General features: G+C 43.4%; 1 protein-coding gene across 1 annotated transcript in view; it reads right to left on the bottom strand.

Annotated features, from left to right (window-relative positions):
- VWF (von Willebrand factor) overlaps nucleotides 1–21,573 on the bottom strand; it is a 158,972-nt gene that overhangs the window by 26,470 nt on the left and 110,929 nt on the right. The window contains exons 32-42 of the mRNA XM_063308370.1: nucleotides 21,481–21,524; nucleotides 18,702–18,879; nucleotides 15,689–15,909; nucleotides 14,653–14,845; nucleotides 13,450–13,791; nucleotides 10,881–11,086; nucleotides 9,471–9,573; nucleotides 8,946–9,020; nucleotides 7,511–7,615; nucleotides 7,145–7,350; nucleotides 6,229–6,378 (exon numbers count right to left, since the gene is read on the bottom strand). Coding sequence (XP_063164440.1) covers nucleotides 6,229–6,378; nucleotides 7,145–7,350; nucleotides 7,511–7,615; nucleotides 8,946–9,020; nucleotides 9,471–9,573; nucleotides 10,881–11,086; nucleotides 13,450–13,791; nucleotides 14,653–14,845; nucleotides 15,689–15,909; nucleotides 18,702–18,879; nucleotides 21,481–21,524 — 1,823 coding nt within the window. The remainder of the gene's footprint in view (nucleotides 1–6,228; nucleotides 6,379–7,144; nucleotides 7,351–7,510; nucleotides 7,616–8,945; nucleotides 9,021–9,470; nucleotides 9,574–10,880; nucleotides 11,087–13,449; nucleotides 13,792–14,652; nucleotides 14,846–15,688; nucleotides 15,910–18,701; nucleotides 18,880–21,480; nucleotides 21,525–21,573) is intronic.

Below are 21,573 nucleotides of genomic sequence, written 5' to 3'. Positions count from 1 at the left end.
GAGCAAAAGGTGGGATATAAATTTAACTAGCTCAGTAAATGAATCCCACAGAACAAAAGTAGTCCATGCTGAATGCTACCTACCACCCAACCTATAAATAGTTGATCAAGGGAGTGGCCTTTATCCTTTTTAAAAAAATATGTTTTAACAGGAGCAAAAATACACTTTACTGTCTGTAAATCAACCAGGCAATATTGTGTTTGCTTTTGTAGTTGGAAAACTCAACAGCACAGCAGTAAAACCTTGCAGTTTTCATTCAGCAACTTGCCTGTAAATGAAAACCTAATACACACAGCAGCATGCATGAGAAGAACTCCATGCTGCATCTTAGAGCACACAAACTAATTAACCAGTCAAGTGACAGCCTTTTCCTTCTGTCCTGAATCTCAGTCTCTGGGCATGTGCTTAACGGACTCTCCCTCTCCTTTTCTTTCTCCTCCGATCAACTGGCTCTCATTAAAGGCAGCAGAGAGAGAAACTGTGCTGCTGTTTCATTGGGTGATGTCTCTCTAACTGGAATAATTTTAGAACAGCAGCAGATCACAGGATACCAGAATACTCAAATCCGTTTTAAAGAAGACACTCCTGGTTTGACTTGGGTTCAAGGTAAACACAGACTGCTGGGCCGCTGGTGTTCTCCTGCAGATGTTTCATTACCAGGCTAGGTAGCATCGTTGGTACGCTAAATACATTACCCGGCTAGTAACACAACATCTGCAGGAAAACCACCAAGCTCAGAGAACACCAAGAACCCAACAGTTCACCTGGGGCTACATGTATTTGCTACTAGACTGCTTGTCCCAAGCTGGGGACGTCACTCTGAAATGTGGGTTCTTCTGTTCCCAGCTTGGAACAGCCAATATGGCCATTCTGGGTTTGGAACACTTTTAAAACCTGCAGCATTTAGCTGAATGGCTGCAGTGGCTTCATAGTAAAGGTAAAGGTTTCCCTTGACATTAAGTCCAGTCGTGCCTGACTCTAGGGGGCGGTGCTCATCTCTGTTTCAAAGCCGAAGAGCCGGCGTTTGTCCGTAGACACTTCCTCCATGGTCATGTGGCCGGCATGGCTAAACAGAACGCCATTGCCTGCCCGCCAAAGCGGTGCCTATTAATCTACTCACATTTGCATGTTTTCGAACTGCTAGGTTGGCAGGAGTTGGGACTAGCAACGGGAGCTCACCCCGTCACGCAGATTCGAACCACCGACCTTCCGATCGGCAAGCTCAGCAGCTCAGCGGTTTAACCCGCAGCGCCACCGCATCCCTAGTGGCTTCATACATACTTCTTTATTTCCTCATGTTTCATGCTGTGCTTTAAGGCAAAGGAGTTACTGTATACAATCTGAAGAGAAGCCCGAGTATTGATACTTATTTTTTAATATTTATATTTCTAAGCCAGTTTGGGTACCATGCTATAGAATACCAAGTATAAATTCATAAAATAATAATAATAATAATAAAAACCCTGCACAATTAAGGCATATTGACCCATAGGCCATTTTGACATTTATTGAAAACCTTTGGATAGTTTCAACTGACTTCCCAAATCTCACCAATTATCTGTAGATTAAGATTTTTTTCCTTATCATGCACACCCTCAAATACATGGGTGTATATGGAATGTAATAAGTAATTAAATAATTTTAGTTCATTAACTATCAACTTTAAGTCAACATAATTTAAATCTATTGATTAAACATTTTTAATAATTATTTTGATTCAATCCAATATATTGATTATATTGCATTAAATAAAAATGTGAAAAAATGTGCCACTTAAGAAAGCTACCTCTGATCCTGAACAGGAAGGTCCTATTCAAAAGGGACTCTTTCCTATTTTCTGAAGCAGCAACACAGCAGAAATAAAAATGCCTCAGAAATTAATGCTTTTAGCTATTGGCCCCAAAGAGGCAACTTAATCCCCTTATCTGATTACCACTTCTAGCATTTATCCATCCATCCATCCATCCAAAACAGGGAAAATGTTCTCACTATTCTTTTGGAAGGGTAGCCCACTTTTCTCCAGAGTCTTGAGTCCTTCCTGAGGTTACAATAAATGCATCCTATTCTGGATGGGCCCCACGTTCCCTGGGAAATGAGCAGCAACAGTGGCACCTACCGGCACGTGAACCTCATCACAGACAAGGCAGAGTCTGTCCAGCAAGGTCAGGTCAACACAGATGGGGAAAGTCAAATCAAGGCAAAGGCGTATCTACTCAAATCAAAGTCCAGCTGCCAGTCTTTGGGGCAGCCCCAGTGGGAAAGTGCCCGAGTATGCCTGCAACTACTTTTGTGGGGTGCAAAGAACTTCTCAGGCTTTGGAAGAGAATTGTCCCGCAATCCCTATTCCCTCCAAGGACTGTTCAGTCCTCAAAGGACTTCATTGGCTCGTTCTTTCCTTGGGAAAGAATCTTCACAATAGATTCCCTGAAAACACCACCCTCTGGCCTGGATGGTTTCAAAGCAGATACCCCCTTTCATGTCCACCTTTGCCATTTAACATGCATTGAAGCCTGAAATCCAGAGCTTCCCTCAGTCCATCTACCTTTAAATGACAGATTTATCTGACGCAGTAGGGATAGCTAAGACTATATTTATGTAAAAATAAGACCACCATACTTGGTGTCAAAAAGTGTGTGTCACAGAGACTGCCAAGCCTTCATCTGGTCAGTATTTCTTCCCTTCTGCAATATGGACATAGCAGTGTGCTGCCCTCTGCCCCGCCATGTGCTCCCAGCATATTTCAGAACAATCGCAGTGCCTACTGTTTCATGTTCTAAAGCTCCAGCATCTTGAAATATGGCATTTAAAAATAATATTCTCATATGCCCTTAAAATCCTACCTTCCTGAAAATTTTTATGGATTCTTATAATAAGCCCTTTTACATTCATGTTGAACACATGGGGAGGAATAAACTTTGCCACTTAAAAAGAAAACCGTCAGCATGAAATATTACTGATTGTGCTCAGATTTTATGATCAACTTCAGCATCACCGAAGAGGCAAGGTTTCTGACTTCCCTATGTTGCACAGTATTTGGCAGTTGAGTATGATTAAAATATGTATACCTGAAATTCAGGAAAAGAACTATTTATACTGGTTATACCAATAGCAATATGACTCTCCCCTCCCCCGCTCCAGCTTTCAGGTATGGATGAGCAGAGCTGTGAATGACAATTTTGCTCAACTGCTCATTTTCCACAAAACTGTGTGGTTTTGAGCTCAGGTGGACTTCTAATTACCTCAGCATCTACGCAGGTTATGGGATGCTGCAGTGGTAACTCAGCTCCTTTTCAGAAGTTTTGAACTGGGGCACGTTGTGAAGTCATCAGAGAATCCTTTGGACATGGTTTCAGCATTAGCCACGGACATAATTTGTAAAAGTATTGTGTAAAATAAGTCCAGAGCTTCCATGACAAGCAATGCCCCAGGGGAAGAGAGAGAGGTCTTGGCTTTTCCATCTTCCTTGCTCTCCCTTGTCCTAGGGACCTGCTCCTGGAAGGAAAGAGGACTCCTTGGTCTCCTGGTGCTCTGCACTTCTATGAAGAGAACAGCTCTGGCAGGATGCCAGTGGTTCATGGGCATTCTCCTGGTGGCTCTGCTTTTCCCCTTCCCTCCCTGCCTTTTCAGTTTCGACCCAAGTACCTTCATGGGTTAAAGGACAATTCTGTATGACACTGATACTATTAACACTGTTGATGTTCTAGCTGTTATTATGGGCACTGGATATTTTTTATCTATCTTAACTGAATAATCTGCATTTAACACTCCATATATGTTTTGCCCCTGAAGACCACCTCAGAGATGCCTTGAAACAAACTGGTTCTGAGATGCAACTTTCCTACACCCTTCTCTGCCTGAAGAAGCACAACCTTCTAGGTGGACCTCAGATCCCTGGAGGATCCTGAGCAAGGGTAAGAGTTCCTCTTGCAAAGGAGCCCTCCTGGTGTGAAGTCTTCCATAGTTTTGGACCATGATTACCTGGAGCAACAGCGTTTCTGACAAAATGCTCAGCAAATTTACACAAATGGTAACAACGTGTCAGTGCATCAACCAAAGCCAACTTTTCTGCTAATCGTTAAAAACTGAATGTTGGAGTGTGGCTGGCAGTTACAGTGTCCTTCCACCAATGAAGAGTATTTTCACTGTTCCTTGGAGTTCTGAGCTAAAGTTGTATATAATACAACCTGGCACATGCAGAGCATCTGTGAACTCACCTGGGCCTTCTGGACACTTTTCCCCCCTCAGGGATTCCATCACACGCTGCATTTCCTAATCTTTTCATGCTGCACTTTAACTACTCCGAAGTTTAAAATGCTGCTGTGTGGCTTAGAACATAAATTGTTTTAAAATGGAAAATGCAGCGGGAGATAGTTCATGGCATTTTTTCCTATAAATACCCCCCTTGTAAAAATTCCCTCCTACTTTGAAGAAAAAATATGTTTAAAGTAGTGGTGGATCTTTGGAAAGTCACAAATGTGTTACCAGATCAATTCCTATCAAAAAGCAAGAGGAGATCTGTTCTTACATTTTGTTGGGGCAGTGCATTCAAAATTGCATCCTAAGGGAAAAAATTGTGTAAATCAACTATTTTTTAACTACCTGCTGGATCTCTCTCTCTCTCTCTCTCTCTCACACACACACACACACACACACAAACTGTAACTGGCAATTGGCCTTGAATACAACAACAGAAGCCAAACTAAAATTGGTTTATTATTTTCAGTCAAGCTATTAATATCATATTTTACAACCTGGCCAGTAGCCTTTTACATAGCACTATTTTGTGATATTTTACCATGCAGCTGAGAAATTAAGCAGGCCTAATTCTTTTTCTACAGTTTGCTCTGAAAGGGAATTAAACCATGAAAAAATATTTAAGCTAAGAAGAAGAAGAAGGAACTATGGAAGAAAAATTCCCACACCCAGGCTAATCTCGGTCTTCTGCTGCTGGTGTGTATGTTATCAAATGGGAACCACTACTGGAATTGTGGAACACCTTCTGTTTAAAGCTAGAGTCTGCAAGAGAAACCCAGAATACTTAGAAGCTTTGAGAACACTCTTGCAAGATTTCACCCTCTTTCTAGAGCTAAAAAGCTTTTTAAAAAGTATTACTTTATAAGAAGTGTTATTTTCAGGATAATGCAAATCAGTGGGATCTTAGCTGTTTGTCTCCCACCCTTGAAGTCTGGCATCTCCTCAGTCTTTACACCATGGTTCCAACTGAACTTAGATCCCAGCTCACCAGCTTCAGTTCTTGGGACAAAGCTCTGAAATATGGGTACTCAGAATGGCTGTCCTACCCCTGGAACATTTGGATCCAAGAATGTTTTGCATATTCCTAAACTGCTCACTCATGAAGTAGCATCTCTATACCTATAAGAAGTTTTAAGACACCTTATTGTGGGCGTCACCATCTCCTCCATCTTCACTTCATGACAGCACCTAGAAGATGAACTGAAGCTACCTCAGCAACTGAAGCAATGCTTCTTAACCATTTTATTGACACAAGTGCTTCATTACTCCTGAAAATCTTTCCTGCAGGGATAGAAGATTTCTTACAGGGTGAAGAGAACACATACCACTGAAGTCTCTCTGGACTAGTATTCTTCTAAACCAAAGGCTAACAAAAGTTACATATTTCAGATGAGGACTCAAAAATACCTTCCCAAGTTGCCTAGTTTTGTGCTACCACCTGTACAATATACTGCACCATTAATTAAGTCTGGATATTCATTTACTTATCACTTCTTATAAATATTATTGTTATTCTGTTTTATTTTACTACGTATGTTCTTAATTATTTTTAGATCCTATTATACTTATTGTTTTTCTGGTATGTATGTATGTATGTATGTATGTAACAGTTCTACTATTAGGTATTTTATTGTATCTGGCCTTAAGGTTGTAATAATCTGATTTGATTTGAAATGGAGAAAGATTACTGCTTGCTTAAGGCAGAAGAACTAGGCTAGGAGAGGTGTCTCCACTCTGTGGTGGAGTGTAAAAGTTAAGTCTCCCTGGAGCTTAGCTCGACTTGCCATGACTTCATGGCTACACTTATGCAGTGTTCTCAGCAACTATATGGATTTCCCAGCTCTAGGATTTTCTGGTCTCCAAGGACTTGAAGACCAGCCAAGCTTGTCTAGATGCTTCCACCTGCTGCTACCATGGAAAAGTCCAGCTAGATAAAAATCCTTATTCTAAACAATATCTGGAAACTTTACATACCGGTGGGCAGGTCATACTGCATTCCTTCTCGAGACATTCTGTAATTTGGAGTCCCGTAACAGCATCTTTCATGTCAGTACAAGAACACTCCTTACAACCTTCCTCCCAAGTCATCCCAAGAGGATAGACAACATTGCGGTGGACACACACCTGCCAATAATGAGAAACAGTTGCATTTCCTTGGCTTCTGGAAGGATGCTTGCTCAACCTTCTTTGGATTGTTATGGTAACTCTGCAATAATGGCTATGACTTAAAATATTCAGTTTAAATGTGCTAATCCTCCCCATGTCTAGGAAACAGCCTTTTAAAAAGCTTTTCCTAAGGACTTTGATGTTTACTCCATCATATGATTCTCACTGGTATAGCTTTCAAAATGATCAGACAAGTTCGTGGCCTTTAGGAATCTCCATATTCAGAAGATGTATGCCTCATCATGTGCTCACGGTACAACATTCTGGCTTCCCACTTTGAGGAAAAGGGGATCTGATCCAACGAGGTAGGTAGCTATGATTTTAGAGAGGTGGGCAGCATGAATAGGCTTGAATAGAATGGCAAGGAAAACAAATAATTCCACACCAAAGGAAGCAAAATCTCAGCGCAGACCAGAAGCACTCATCGTAAAGCTAATGCATATATAATTTGGACACCTGATGCATTGGAAAAGACCCCGAGATATGGAAAAATTGAAGTCATTTGGAAAAGAGGCCACCGCAAACAAGACAAGGGCTCCTGACACTCTCCCTGATGACACCACCATGAGTTTGCAAGATCTCAGAGCAGCTGTTATTGACAGTCAGTCCTGCTGAAAGGATCTCCACTGGGTCACAAAGAGCTGACTAACAACCAGAAGAAGCAGCTTGAGTTTTGACAGATACGGCCCACGGGAAGAACCAGAATTGATGGGTTGGGTTTTACCTGCTCTGGAATGCAAGTAGTAGATGTGCAGCCACAGTCGTTCGTGGCAGAGGATGAGAGATAGCCTGGTGGACAGGTCACGGTTGCATTGGTGCATCTACAAACACACTGATACTCATCGCAGCACTGAGTCTTCCTCATGGTCAGCTCACGGTGTGATGGGCAGGACGGGGTGGGCTGCAGCTTGCACGCCTCCCTTTTACAGACTGCCAGCCAAATCAGAAAACCCAAATCGTGTGCAGCAGAAGTTTTTTCCCATGTCATAGGAAGTGGGGAAAGAAGGTGCATAGAAAAGTTATAGTAGATGCCAAATAGGGGAAATATCAGGAAGTAAGCCCAGCATTGGGTGGTTCAAAGGAATATTACCACAAGCGTAATCTGGTCGACATCCTCCAGGATTTGTCTGGATCAGCTGGAGACCATCTTCACAGTGAGGTATTGGAGGCAATTTACAAGAGATCGGATCGCAGACTAAATGCAGAGAAAACAAGAGAGAGATTATAACGCACGACCACCACAGAGCAGGATCTATTCAGACTCGAAGTGACCCACATGCCTGTTGCCAACTGTGAAAAGATGGCCTGACTAAGACCATCAACCCCCCCACCCCAACCTGTCCACCCCTCATGCCAAGAACTCGTCTAGCTGCACCAAGAGGGTGACCTTCTGAAAGAAAAGAGGTGGAGCAGATAAGGTTTCAAGGGGAGGTGGGACAGTTAGGTGGGGGCAGCAAGGCTCCCCGCTGGTGGCTGGAGAGGAAGAAAGAGAGGAAGAAGAAACAGTTCAGAAGGTGGTCCAGGGAGGAAGCATGCAAACGTAGAAGATCGCACTCCCCGTGTGCAGGCAGGTCCAGAGGTTAGTGAGAACACGCGAAAAGGCCCGAAGCTGACTGGAGAAATGACACGATAATAAGGTAGAAAACTGAATAAAGAGCAGAAGTACAGAAAGAGTGCACGTTATAAGACAGGATAAAGGTAAGGATAGGTGAAATACAGTAGAATTCAGAATAAGGAAATCAGGTGCTAAGTGTCTCTGTAAAAGCATGAAAGATCAAAATCAGGTAAACTATAAAACTGTAAGAGAAGAATGGTCTCCTAGAAATACAAAGAGCATAAAAGCCTAACAAATAAGAATCCATATCCTTGTTTGTATAAGCACCAAGTTCATTTTCTTTATTTTTGGTAGCAAAGCCACTTTTAATGCTTGCCAGGTCCTTCAAAGAGGAATCTGAGGCGCAAGTAGAGGATGAGGGAGGCCTGGAATAAACAGGAGCTGAAGTCCAACTGCACATCAGTCAGCAGGGTGCTGTGGCCATCCAAAATGCAAAGGTGGCCTGAGGCTGCTTCAACTGAAGTACCGTTTCCAATTTCAGGAAGTAAAGTGGTTTATTCTCTTTGGGTCAGATAGTACCTCAAATCATTAATTTCTTTCCAAGATTGCAGCTTAACATGGATTCAAACTAACAGAAACAGATGCAAAGATTGGGACGTCCTTAAAGAAAGATTGAGGGAACCATGTATGTGAAGCTTTGAAAAAAGACAACGAAGGCAGAATATGAAAGCCTCTTTTAAATAGCTGAAGGAGGTCTACACAGAATACAAGGTGGGTCTGCTGTAATTTTAAATCCTCATTTAAATTTTAATTTCTTCCTGTTTCACCAGCATATATTTGTCTTTTGTGGTCTATAACACCTAGAAGCTTCCTTTCATTGCTTTTAAAAAACAGTCCAGGTTGGAATTCTTAGGAAGCTGGACTCTTCTAGATGACAATTGTCCATGACAATGACTATCTGAGAACCTACCGCATTCAAAGACTGGGCAGCACTGATTGGAATCCCTCTGCAGTCTTGGAATCTCACAGGGGCCACAATGAATGGCTGACAAAGAAAGGGAGATAATAAGTCACATGCATCAACATCCAAAGCAGGACGAGCCAACTTCTAAGAATTCCCAAGGGCCATTTTGTCCTCCGGACAGAAGAACACATGCATTAGGCAAATCCCCACTGAAAAACCAAACAAACCCATCTAACAAGAGTTTCACAGATTCAAAGCAGATGCCTCAGGAGGGAAGAAGGGAGAAGAGGTGGGGAAGATCTGCTTCCTGAAAGATGGGCCTGGGGTTCACCTTGGCACTTCGAAATGGATCTGAAATCAGGACTTAGGAAAAGGCACGTGAAATGCACAGCTCTGCAAACAAGTCTGGAACATCCTCATCTCTGCTTTGAAAATGGGAAGGGCCATCATGAGAGAATGCAAGGAGAAAGCCTGCGCGGGGGCCTCACCTGAAGATTTTCAAAGGTAGCTTTAAAAGACAGTTTGGCTTACGTTTGGCTGTTGTACAAGTCTGGGCAGCACAATTTATGGTCCTGTTACCCAGGCACATGCAGACCTTGCAGGGTTCAGTGGAAGGAATCCACGTTTCCAAGGGCTATTGAAAAAGAAGAAGGGAAACCTTCTGATTGGTTTGGATACAAATGAAAGCTAGTGCATTTGACACAAGATGCAAATAATTTTAGGGCACTGCCCTTTTTTCCCCAATTTTATGAGCACACTCCTAAAATTCTGGAAGAAAAAGAACATGTTGCTATTAGTTAAATAAAGCATACCAAATATTGACTCAATAAGACAAGTAAAGCCAGACCTTGGAAAATTTCAGGACATATAATGTTTCACATTATTCCTTGGTCATGCATTTTATAACAAAGGCACACCAGCCTATTTTATACTAAAAACATTCCAGATTCCTCCTTTAGCATGTCCTTTTCTAAGAATATAGGCTGATGGTAAACAGACGCTGAACTACATACTGTAAATCCTTGGAGATGCTACTAAAAAGCAATAAATAAACCGTGAGAGCAATTGATACAAAGGTGTCCTACAGATGGAGCAAAATGAAAGTGTTAAATAGTCAAACGCTACTCCAGCTCACAAACTGAACCCGAGGATTTTCATTTCCTAGGCATACCTAGGATTTTGGCCAGAAATTCCATTTTGAAAAGGTGCCTGTGATATAATATTTACTTAATTATATGGCATTTTAAAGGTGATATGGAACTTTCCAGAAAAGTATTGACAGGTGAAGGAGAGAAGACCCAACAGGGTAAGGACGAGGAACTTGCAGATTCCTGGTCCTACATCCCCTCGTGAACGTGATTGCTTGGAAGGTTCACACTGTTTTGAGCTGGACACACAGGCACATTATATAGGAAGCCTGAGATAATTGTGAACACAGCAAGAAGATAGAGAGAAGGATCTATAAATTTATTTCCCCAAGCTCAAGGAAAATGGAAAAGCCTGTTCCCAGTTATCCACATGGGGGGGGGCACCTGACTCATACCATGGGTCTCCCCACCCAACTCTTGGGTTCCCTAATAGGTTAAGTGCAACTGTTAGCCAATAGAAAGCAGCTCATCGCTTCAATGGATGGCTGAGGAAAAGAGTGACATGAAGGGAGAGCCAAGGCTGATTAACAGGATTACTAAAAGTTGTCACTTTTTGTGTAGTGCATTATTAAGTGATAGAATTCACTGCCACTAGATGCCCTGACCGCCCTCAGCTCTTAAGACTTCAAAATGGATTCTCATGGAGAACAAATCAACCATCTGCTGAACTGGAGGGGAAGTAATGCACAGCTCCAAGGCACGGGAGCATGGCCCAGCTCCTACAACCTGCTCTGTCTCACTGCAGGCTTCCATTTTCCCAGTAAATGGTGGGAGTCAAGCGCAAAAGCCCCACCTGACGGCGGTTTCCATCCTCGCTGATGCATTGGGAGCAGACGTCTTCCTGAACACAGGTGCCATCTAGGATGACTTGTCCCTGTGGACAGAAGCAGCCCTCTGTGGGATACTCTGTGCAGATCTGCATGTTGGTCCCATCCTCACAGTGTTTTGTGCAGCCTTTCTGACAGTGCTGATATACCAGAGAGTCTGGGCATTTCATGGCTGTAGCGGTCAAGAAAATACAGGAAGTAAAACCAAGGCCATCGGAAAATAAACAGAACAGCCTTGGCAGGCTGTAAATTAGTAAGAAAGGGTCAGTGTAAAATTATGCTGAAAATAAGCAAACAGCCTCTAATCTACCCTGGATGCTTGAACTAGGTTGAAAAAAAAAATCTAATTATACTAAGTACAGTTCTTGCCAACGATGAGAAATGCCAAGAATGTCATTTCAGATTTTGATTGTGGGACACTGCTGAGCAAATTCAAAGTTAAAGTGCAAAAGAAACAGTCTATTTCAGGAGTATTTAAAATAATACCTTGGGTACTAACTAAAGAAATAACTAGAGAAAGGTTTCCCACCCTGGGCAAAGTCAGTCCTCTCTCTCAGTGCATGCTTCTTCCTTAGAGGCCTGAGGAAGTGCTCCAACGCCGGTGGGAGAAGCACAAGAGAGAACCCCACCAGCCTTCTTGATGGGAATGTGTTAGGGGCGCATTGGGAGAAGGGATGGGCCAAATGCCCGAGCAGCCCCTTCCCCTGTCTCCACTCTGCTGGAGGGACCCCAGACGACCACACTGAGGCTCTAGGAAGATTTTTGAAAGAAACAGTCAGTGCCTAAATCTAAATTCAGAAATATTTTTAGACTTTAAAAAAAAAAATCAGTATATTAAATATAAGACAGCCAGTTTGGTGCGGTGGTTAAGGCACTGGGCTAGAAACCGGGAGACCATGAGTTCTAGTCCTGCCTTAGGCACAAAGCCAGCTGGGGGACCTTGGGCCAGTCGCTCTCTCTCAGCCCCGGGAAGGAGGCAGTGGCAAACCACTTCCAAAAAACCTTGCCAAGAAAACTGCAGGGGCTTGTCCAGGCCATCTTTGAGAATCGGACATGATTTAATGGAATATACATACACACACACACACACGCACGCGCACACACAGTATATATACACACAGTATATGAGCCTCGTGGGGCGCAGAGGGGCAGGCGGCAGTTCTGCAACCGAAACTCTCCCCACGACCCGAGTTCGGTCCCAGCGGAAGCCGGATTCTCTCTCGGGCAGCCGGCTCAGGGCGACTCAGCCCCCCGTCCTTCCGAGGTCGGGAAAAGGAGCACCCGGCTTGCTGGGGAAGGGGACGGCTGGGGAAGGCAACGGCAAACCACCCCGCTCTATAGTCTGCCGAGAAAACGTCGCGAAAGCGGCATCCTCCCAAAGGGTCAGACATGACTCGGGGACCTTTTTTCATATATATACATATACATATACATATATATATATATATATATAAGGTAAAGGTAAAGGTTTCCCTTGACGTAAAGTCCAGTCGAATCCGACTCTAGGGGGCGGTGCTCATCTCCGTTTCTAAGCCTTGGAGCCGGCGTTGTCATAGACACTTCCGGGTCATGTGGCCAGCATGACGACTCGGAACGCCGTTACCTTCCCGCCGAAGCGGTACCTATTGATCTACTCACATTTGCATGTTTTCGAACTGCTAGGTGAGCAGGAGCTGGGATTAACAACGGGAGCTCACCCCGCTGCGCGGTTTCGAACCGCCGACCTTCCGATCGACAGCTCAGCGGTTTAACCCGCAGCGCCACCGCGTCCCTTTTATATATATATATACACATATACATATACATACACACACACACACACACCACTTGATTTCCAAAGTGGCAGCCCAAAGGTTTGCAAAAGTAATAGTAGTACCACTAGTAAGAGGAGGATGAGGAGGAGGATTTAAAAAGCAAACTTTTCTAGTGAAACTTCACTCTGCTGTGGGGAAGCGCCCACCGCCAGGGAAAAGTGGATGAGCAGGGTGGGAGGATGTCCAATTACACCCCTCAGCTGGAGCCCCCTGTGCTGCAGTGTTGGCCAAAGAACGTGTGGTAAGGTGGCGAACACACACTGTTCATGCATTTGACTCTTTAAACACATTTGCAACCTGATGTGGAAGAATTCCAAATGAATGTGAGACTGGAAAAGCAAGGAATTGAGAGGGAAAAGCTTCATCGCTCCCACCGTCCAGAGTATTCAGTCTGGGTGGTTTTAAAAGCCACCCTGTCCAGAAGCAGAACCGATCCAAATGATAAGAAACTGGGAACAAATCAGGTTTGGGTCTGACTTTCCAAAGGCTTAATCTTAGTCTTGACATACGTTGCTTTAAGAGCCAGCCCCTATTTTTATTTTTATTATTATTAGAGAATGAATAATGGTTAGAGTTAAAGGGCACAAATTCTACAGAGTGTAATGAAGTCACGTGTGCTGTTTATACTGGCAGACCAAAAGATCCTGCTTTTCTATTCAACTTTAAAGACCATGTAAGGAAAGTAAAGGCGGCATTCTTATCAGAGGAGTGAAATTCTCACCACAGAAGTCTGGAGTCCTCCAGTTTACACAGACCCCTTGTGCTCTGCAGAGGTGGGCGTAGGACGCTATGATCTCACACACTTCCTCCCCAAAGCAATTGCTTTCTTCGCACGCTGCGTAGAACATGTTTGGAAGGATGATCTGATGGCACTCATAAAAGAGGGGGGACAGCAAGATGCTGCAGCGCATGGTGGCCTGCTCAGCGCAAACCTCAGCCCTCCTCTCCTTGCAAATTCTTCCTGGTTGCATAACGGTCCAGTCTTGGATGAAAGAACTGATGTCAGGAGCAATGGAGTCATTCTTCAATAGCAGGTCATTCCCGCTGTTTTGGTCACAAACCCCTAAATGAGACACACAGGAAAGAAGTTTGCAATTCCTTAACACAGACCCTTGGTACCTAAAAAACATACAGGTAGTCCTCACTTAATGATCACAATTGGGACTGGAATTTCAGTTACTAAGCAAAGTGGTCATTAAGCAAATCCAACATGATTTTATGAGCTTTTTTGCAGCAGCTGTTAAGTGAATCACTGCGGGCATTAAGCGACTCACACAGTTCCCCATTGATTTTGCTTGCCAGAAGCTGGCCAGGAAGGTCGAAAATGGCAATCACATGACCACAAGATGCTGCGACGGTCATAAATGCGAATCAGTTGCCAAGTGCCCAAATTGTGATCAAGTGACCACAGGGACACTGCAACAGTCGTTACGTGTGAGCACCAGTTGTAAGTCGGTTTTTTCCAGCACTATTGTAAGTCTGAACCGTTATTAAATGAATGGTCATTAAGTGAGGACTACATGTAATCTGCTTACAGGGGCATAAAACAAACCCACTCAGAATGTTTGCTAATCTACCCAACTTGTCAGCCCCTTTCCTAGACAGACGTCTCCACTGAACAAAAGTAACACACTGTTTTTGCGTAGAGTTTTGCGAGCAGGCATTTCCTAATAAAGCCAACGTGGACATTTACTTATTTTAGACTTACCACCTTTGCTATATTGAGGAACACAGGAGACCCTCAGTTTAACCGACTAATGGGGGAGGAATTTCTATTACATCGAAATGGAATTTTATGCATTTGTAAAAGACAAGTGAAGTCCATTAAATCAAGGATTTACTATATAGATATCCAACTGCAAAAAGCCTTGGGATTGGCTAAACAATCAGAAATGGCACGTCAGGAGTGATTTTTCTAACATACCACAAAGTCCATACATTTTGGAGGCAAAACGCTTTGGGCTAAGTTGTAATGTGAATTCATTGTTGCTGGGGGTGAAGACAATGGTGTGCTTCTCTTGCAAGAACTTGACTTCGTGCATTATTGTCCCGTAGACATTAACTTCCACTTGACCGTTGCTATATGGGGGAATAACTGCTTTGCCATTCGCAGCCACCTGTTTTGGAAAGTTGGGTAAACAAAAATAAAACAACAGGAATTTGAAGACGCAGCTCAAATCCACAGTTAGGCTGAGAGCATAGTATACAAGAGGGTGCTGAATGGAAGGACAGCAGGTGAAATGAGCCCCAAAGCAGGGAATCTTTTCTGGCATGGCTGCTGTGGTGCCATGTTTGCAGCATACCAGGCCTCCGGAGCAACAGATCAGGACAGTGCTTTGCAGAGGCTACTGATTCATACAAGGCTGCTTAGAGCAACCCACCACAATTAAACGGCAATCTGTTCTGCATTACCCAGTTTTGCCCTGGAATCTGAGTTTTGTCCAGATCCAGAGCACAGCCTGACAGCGTATTCCTTTTATACGGCAGGAAGCTTCACTCTTGCACATAAAGACTGACTGCTGCAAATGTGGTTGGCCCCCTTTTATAATATGATCTCTCTTTGAATGAACAAAAGCCATTTATTTATCTGAAGGGAAGTAGAGGGAGAATTTGGGAGAACATCATTCACCTGAAGTTCTTCACTACCAAGAATAAATCCTGTCTATCTGATCTCACTGACACTGGGAGCTCACGAAATGCACAGGCTGAAAACATGGGCAGACATTCAGGCAAGGAATGCTTGCTTGTCAAGCAGGATCCTCAATACCAACATTGGGACTCCTACTACCTTTCCTTTCACCGGCTCCCATCTACTTGCTTTGCCTCAAAATGAAGGCAAACCACTCATCATACTGTACTTGTTGAATCACCTCTCGTGGATCCATCAAAATTAAATCAAAATAAAAAGCAGCCACTTTGTCAGTTGACCTACCATCATTTTTTCCCATTCTCTCTCTTACCGTCATGTTGCTGTGGAGCTGCAGAGAGAAGCCCTTGTGTATGACCTCAATGGCATTCATGCAGTTGAGTTTGGGGGCTGAGCTGCATGCTCCGTTGTGAAGAAGCACTTCAATATCATCTTCTTTGTCTTCAAACAAGGTGTAGGAACAGTTGCCTGTCAGCTTAAAATCCAGCCCATCAAAGGTGACAATATGTCTGGTTGAACTTCCCATGCATGTGCCTATAAAGAGGAAGTTAAAATATGACCTTCAGGTGACACTATTTATTTGTTACATACCCCTTTCTCTCTCTCTCTCTCTCTCTCTCTTTTTGCTGCACACAGGTACGGCAACGGGGGAACTTCAGCAATGACACTTACTGTGGCCACTTCAGGAACTCCACTGCGTGCAGCTCTCCAAATAAGGAGGGTTGCAGGAGTTAGAGGACCTAAAGGCTGTTTGCTGGTGCTGCTTTCTCCAGTCAAAATTCCTGGTCTGAAAAGTTCACCATAGAAACAAGCTCAGTTGCCGATCAGTTGCCCATGCTTGTCCTCCACCTCAACTATCCGCTTGCTTTTGGACACGGGATCAGGAAGTTTTGGCCCAACGACAGCTAAGGTGCACCTCTCTAATCACTGTCTGTGTGGCTGGGTGGCTGTGAGTTAAGAGATCAGCAAGCTCTGGTGGACCACCACTTCCCACCTGCTGTTCCCGGCCATCTGTCCCTCTACTCCTACCTCTGTCTCTCTGCAGGATTATGTTAAAATGATGTGGGATTTACTGAAATATGGGAATGTCTTCTAATGGTGACTTCTCAGAATGTAACCTGCATTTCAATGGGAAGACAGTCCTTCAACAGGGAAACAAATCTGGCAGAGGAAAGGCTATTTATACAAGTGTGCCCCACCGCGAGCTCAAGAAAAGCACGTCTGCCCTCACTGAGAAGATGAATGTCTTCAATTATGTTCTGGGATAGGCAGCCTTTGCTTTGTGCTACTTCTCATCGTAAGAGTCCCCTAAGAAACACACCCTTAGAGGCAGCAAATAATTTACTTTGGAAGAAGAAACATTAAGATTTTTAAAATCAACTTGTATTCCCTAAAATTTAGGAATGAAATGCACCATTTCTTTCAATATGTATTTCATTTACAATGCAGTGTAAAGCAAGCTTTCTCACCAAGGGCTGATGGACAGCCCAGGAGCCCTCCTATTATATCTTGCCTTGCAACCACACCTTTGAAGGCAAATTGCCTCCGAGGGCAGAGGGAAGGGGATCCCAGAGAAAACAGCGTCCAGCTTTGTTCCAGAAGTGCGACTTTTAGTTGTGTGTGTGTGTGTGTTTCTTCTGCACAGATCTTTTTTAAAAGTTCTTTATCCTATGTGGCTTGGCCATGAAGTTAGCAGGGAGACAGGGACAGGTGGATCAAGGACACCCTAATGGGCAATGGCAGAAGATTGCCACCAACACAGAGATGCACTCAGGAAAACCAACCAGGACAGGCAGGGAATTGTCCTCATTTCAAATATTTTTGTAGCATCTATTTTTTTAATTTAATAATTTATACTAGAACAAGAGATGCAAACCATCTTAAAGAGCCAAAGTTTTGCCACAGGTGGGAGCTGGCAAAGTTTTCTGAAAGGCTATGCTTGTCAGGGAGGTTATGAGAATTCCTGGCATGGGGTTGGACTAGAAGACCTCCAAGGTCCCTTCCAACCTCAGGATTCTATGAAACCTGCCTTTCACTATTCCCATGACACTCTTTTCTTCTCTAAAATGGAGGCCAAGTAGTGACTTTGTTGTGGAAAGATAATTCATCCTGAAACTACAGAAAGATCTACCTCCCTGAACACTAGAAGACAGAGAAAGGTTCTAAAACTAGATTTTCTCTGACATACTAATTTTCTCCAGGCAGGAAATAGATCCATCTGGTGACGCAGTCTCCAGCGACCACTACGCACTAAAATGGCAGAGCCCAGAGACTCCCCTCTGACTGGAAAGTTAAAAAAATCAGCTTCTCTGCAAATAAACACCAAGGATCCTTCCCCTCCAGTGACGGGGTCCCTGTGCCCCACGCACAGATATTTTTAAAAATGGTCTGCCTTCCATTAATAAAATTTAAACATAAAAATAACCAAAGAGTATTAAAACTTTTAACATGAGCCTTTGAAGACACAAGCATACATCAGGAAGATTATACCAGAAATACGAAGCATGTCACAAAACCACCACCGTGTTCAGTCTTTGTCCTTGACTGCTTTCAAAGGGGCTTCTATAACCTTGAAAGCAACTTACTTCTATGAGTTCTTGTTCCTGCATCAATTAATACAAATCGAATCCTTGGCAGTAAATCACTTGACTGTAAATCCCAGGTGTCAAATACTGTTGCTCAGTATGGCAATTTTGTCACATAACTCTTCACTTCCAAGAGCAGAAGGCTTCCTTGTATTCCACTCCACACTTCACATGGTTGCCAGAAGGCACTCTATACTTGTCCCCTTGTGCTAGTTCACAAGCTCTGCACTGGCATATAAAGATCAGAAAGCACTGCTGAAAATTACAGCCCTGAGCACAACTAGCTGGAGAAATCCACTGGCTGAGGCAGTTGGACTCCAGAACATGGTGGCAGATCCAGGGCAAATAAATTGAAGACCATCAACATTCGGAAAAATTTATGGAATCCTGAAGTTTTCCCACAGCAGAATGAAAATCTGAGGTGTATGTAAGAGGCTCTGGGACACTGATGTCTCCAAAGCACACTAGAGGCTATGACACGCATGCACTGAAGTTCAGAAATGCACTACAACATTATGTGGCTGTGTGTGTTTGCAGAGGGCTTTAGATCCAAATACACAAAGAGGATGACATTACAAGGATAGCAGAGGATAGATGTCTTCAAGGTTCTGCTAGATGGTCATCTCCTGGGAAGCGTTAGAAGATGTTGCCTGGCATTAAATATTATGTTCTAATCAGCTGAAGCCCTTTCTCTGAGTCTTTAATTCTCACGTGGTCATATTTTGCAGAAAAACTACTCACATGGACACACCCAACGGCAGCCGCATGTTTCCTCCACTTTAACAGCAGGGAAATTGTTGTGACATGTTGGCTTGGCCATCTTCTCACAAATATGTCGGTGGCTTTTCAGTTCTGTGCGGCCACCTGGTAAGCAAGTCACAGTATAACACTGATCCAGCAACTTCCATTGGTCACCAGGCTGCACAAAATGACACAATAAAGTTAAAATAGGATCTGAGATTAAGGAAATGCTCAAGGTACACTCCATCAAGTGGTTTCTGTTCAGTAGGCACCAAAATGTGATTTACAATCTAAAGGTGCAGGGCAGAAGACATTCTGCTTGCTAAACAGTGACAAAATTCAGCATATTTTGCCTGTAAAAGATGAATGGTATAGAGTTGCTTTCCCCAGACTTGGGCGTCTTCCTAATGTGTAAACTTTAGTTCACAGCCAGCATGGCCATTGCTGAGAATTCTGGAAGTCCATGCACTGGGAAAGCCCCACACTGGGGACAATGGGTGTACAGAAATACTGGACAAAAACTAGTCAAAGTGAGTTTACTTTCCACTGATTTCAGTGGGATAATTCTTTTTCTCTGGAATTCATAGGATTTGATTATTAACTTTGATTCATTATGTGCTAGATTCCTAAACAATTACCATGTGGAAACAGTTTGGTGGGTGAAAACAATGCTTGGGGTTATACTGGCTAGCATACCTTCCATATATTTTAAAAAATAATAATGTAAGAAAAATCTTCTCAGCTCTGGAAAAGAAAAAAGTGACCCTAGTATTCAGGAACACGAAAGTGTTTAAGTGCTTCTGGCAGAAAGTCTTGAGCTATGCCAGGAAGACAGACTGCTAATCCAGACCGGTGAATAGGATGCTGAGACCTGAGATACCTTCTGGTTAGTTCCCACTAATCCTGTCTACCTTGCCAGATTCTGTGAATTAGGGCGTTCCCTGAAAGAATCACAATGGAAACTTTACTTCCCATCAGTGATTCCCATGAGCATGGAGACCTGTTTTATCCACCCACTCAACCCACCCAGAACAGGGCAACCAGAGAGCTACTTCTGCTGAAACAAATACTGCTTCCCATCCGCATCTGCAAACACTCTGGACGTTTTATTTTGTTTGCATGCTGTGGAATCCCCATCCATCACAGCCTGTTGAAGAAACACTTTTCCACTGCCGTAGAATCTTCTTGCAGACAAGTTACTGCACAACAGTAATACCCCCACTGCCCACCCAAACATATTGGGGACAATTATGTTGGTGCATCTTCCAGTAATAAAAACAGCTCGGCTGCTCTTGGCAGAGGTGGAAGGATTTAGTTCCATGAATTCCTCGGCCTGATAGAAGTAAAGGAATTAAAAGAGTGTATGCATAAGCTTGGCAGAAGAGGGTCTGCGTTTCTTTCATTAGCGTACGCTCTGTTTATGAGATGCCAAATCATTTAAGATCTTTATAGGGGAAAATAGGCAAATTTGTCTGTGAAAAATAAATTAGGAAACATCTTGAAAGAACCAAGGACTCAGGCATCCGGTGAAATCGACAACACTGAAGGACATAATGCAAGCCTTCCCCCTACAGACAGAAAGTCACGAAAACAGTCATGGTAACCATGTTCTCCAAGTTTATCGTGCCAGAAAAGAACTGAGGCAGGCGGCCTCACAGGAATGCAAGATGGCGGTACTCATATTTAGCACCTTCAGCTTCAACAGGCCTGCACCTTGACTTGCCCCTAACCAATAGGGAAGACCCAGTCCTGTAGGCAAAAGACTAGGGGGCAGGAAATCTGGGAGCAAAGCAAGTATTTTGAATTTTACAAAAGCAGATGTTAATAATCTCAGAGCAATGGTAAGCAGGATTCTATTGCTGAAGAAACCTAGAGGGACCAGAAATTCCCATGAACATGGCGGGGCACATTTAGCCCTGAGATAGAAGGCCTGAGGAAGGATGGGAGATCTTTCTTCAAATACTGGGAAGAATGTCACTTAATACAAGACAGGAAATAATGGATTTAGATTATCAGAAGGCTAGAAGAAACTTCCTCACAGTAACAGTAGACTGACTATGGATGCAATGAGTCAGAGGGTGGTGGGTTCCCTTTCACTGGAGGTGTTCAGAGTACGTGATCCCTCTGAACAGAGTGATTCTGTAAAACGTTTGCATTTTATCTGCTTATTATAGTTCTATTCCACTTTTCCTCCTCCAGTTTTTCCCCACTACCAACCCCTATGAGATAGGTTAGGCCAAGAAAGAGCGACTGGCACAAAGTAACCCAGCAAACTTTTATGGTTGAGCGAGGACTTGAACCTGGGTCTCCCCGATCCTAGTCCAACATCTAACCCATGAATACCACACAGTGGTATATGGAGCTATTTGCTATGACTGGGATCAGCCCTTTGAATCTGTGAGCAAACAAGCATCTTGGATCTATGAAGACGCAGATTATTAGTCTACGTAGCCCATGGTTACACACATACACATATACAGTATATGTACGTGTGTGTGTGTATATATGCATATACATATATACATACATATATTCACAATTCTACAATATTATTTTCAGTATGACTGAAACCGTTGGCTGACTTTAAATGGTCCCTTGGAGAGAAAGGTGTGACCCTTTTTTAGAACTTGAGTTTTCATTTGCTGATTTAGATTTATGGACTCAAAGGCACTGGATCTTGAGTGGACCCCCCGAACCAGTCCCCTCCAACGCTCTGGACTGGCCATCCATAACAGGTCATGTATCTAAAACTCATACAAGGTGAGAACGACATACTTACTGCCTTTATATTCCCCTCTTCATCAATACATTCCTGCGCGGTCTCTGAAAAGTAAGCAATCAAAAGACATTCATAAGACATCATCCTAAAGCT

Source organism: Candoia aspera, chromosome 7, assembly GCF_035149785.1.
Source record: "Candoia aspera isolate rCanAsp1 chromosome 7, rCanAsp1.hap2, whole genome shotgun sequence".
NCBI classification, from domain to species: Eukaryota; Metazoa; Chordata; class Lepidosauria; order Squamata; family Boidae; genus Candoia; species Candoia aspera.
The sequence above is the reverse complement of the archived record's forward strand: the minus strand, read 5'-3'. Positions and strand labels throughout refer to the sequence as shown.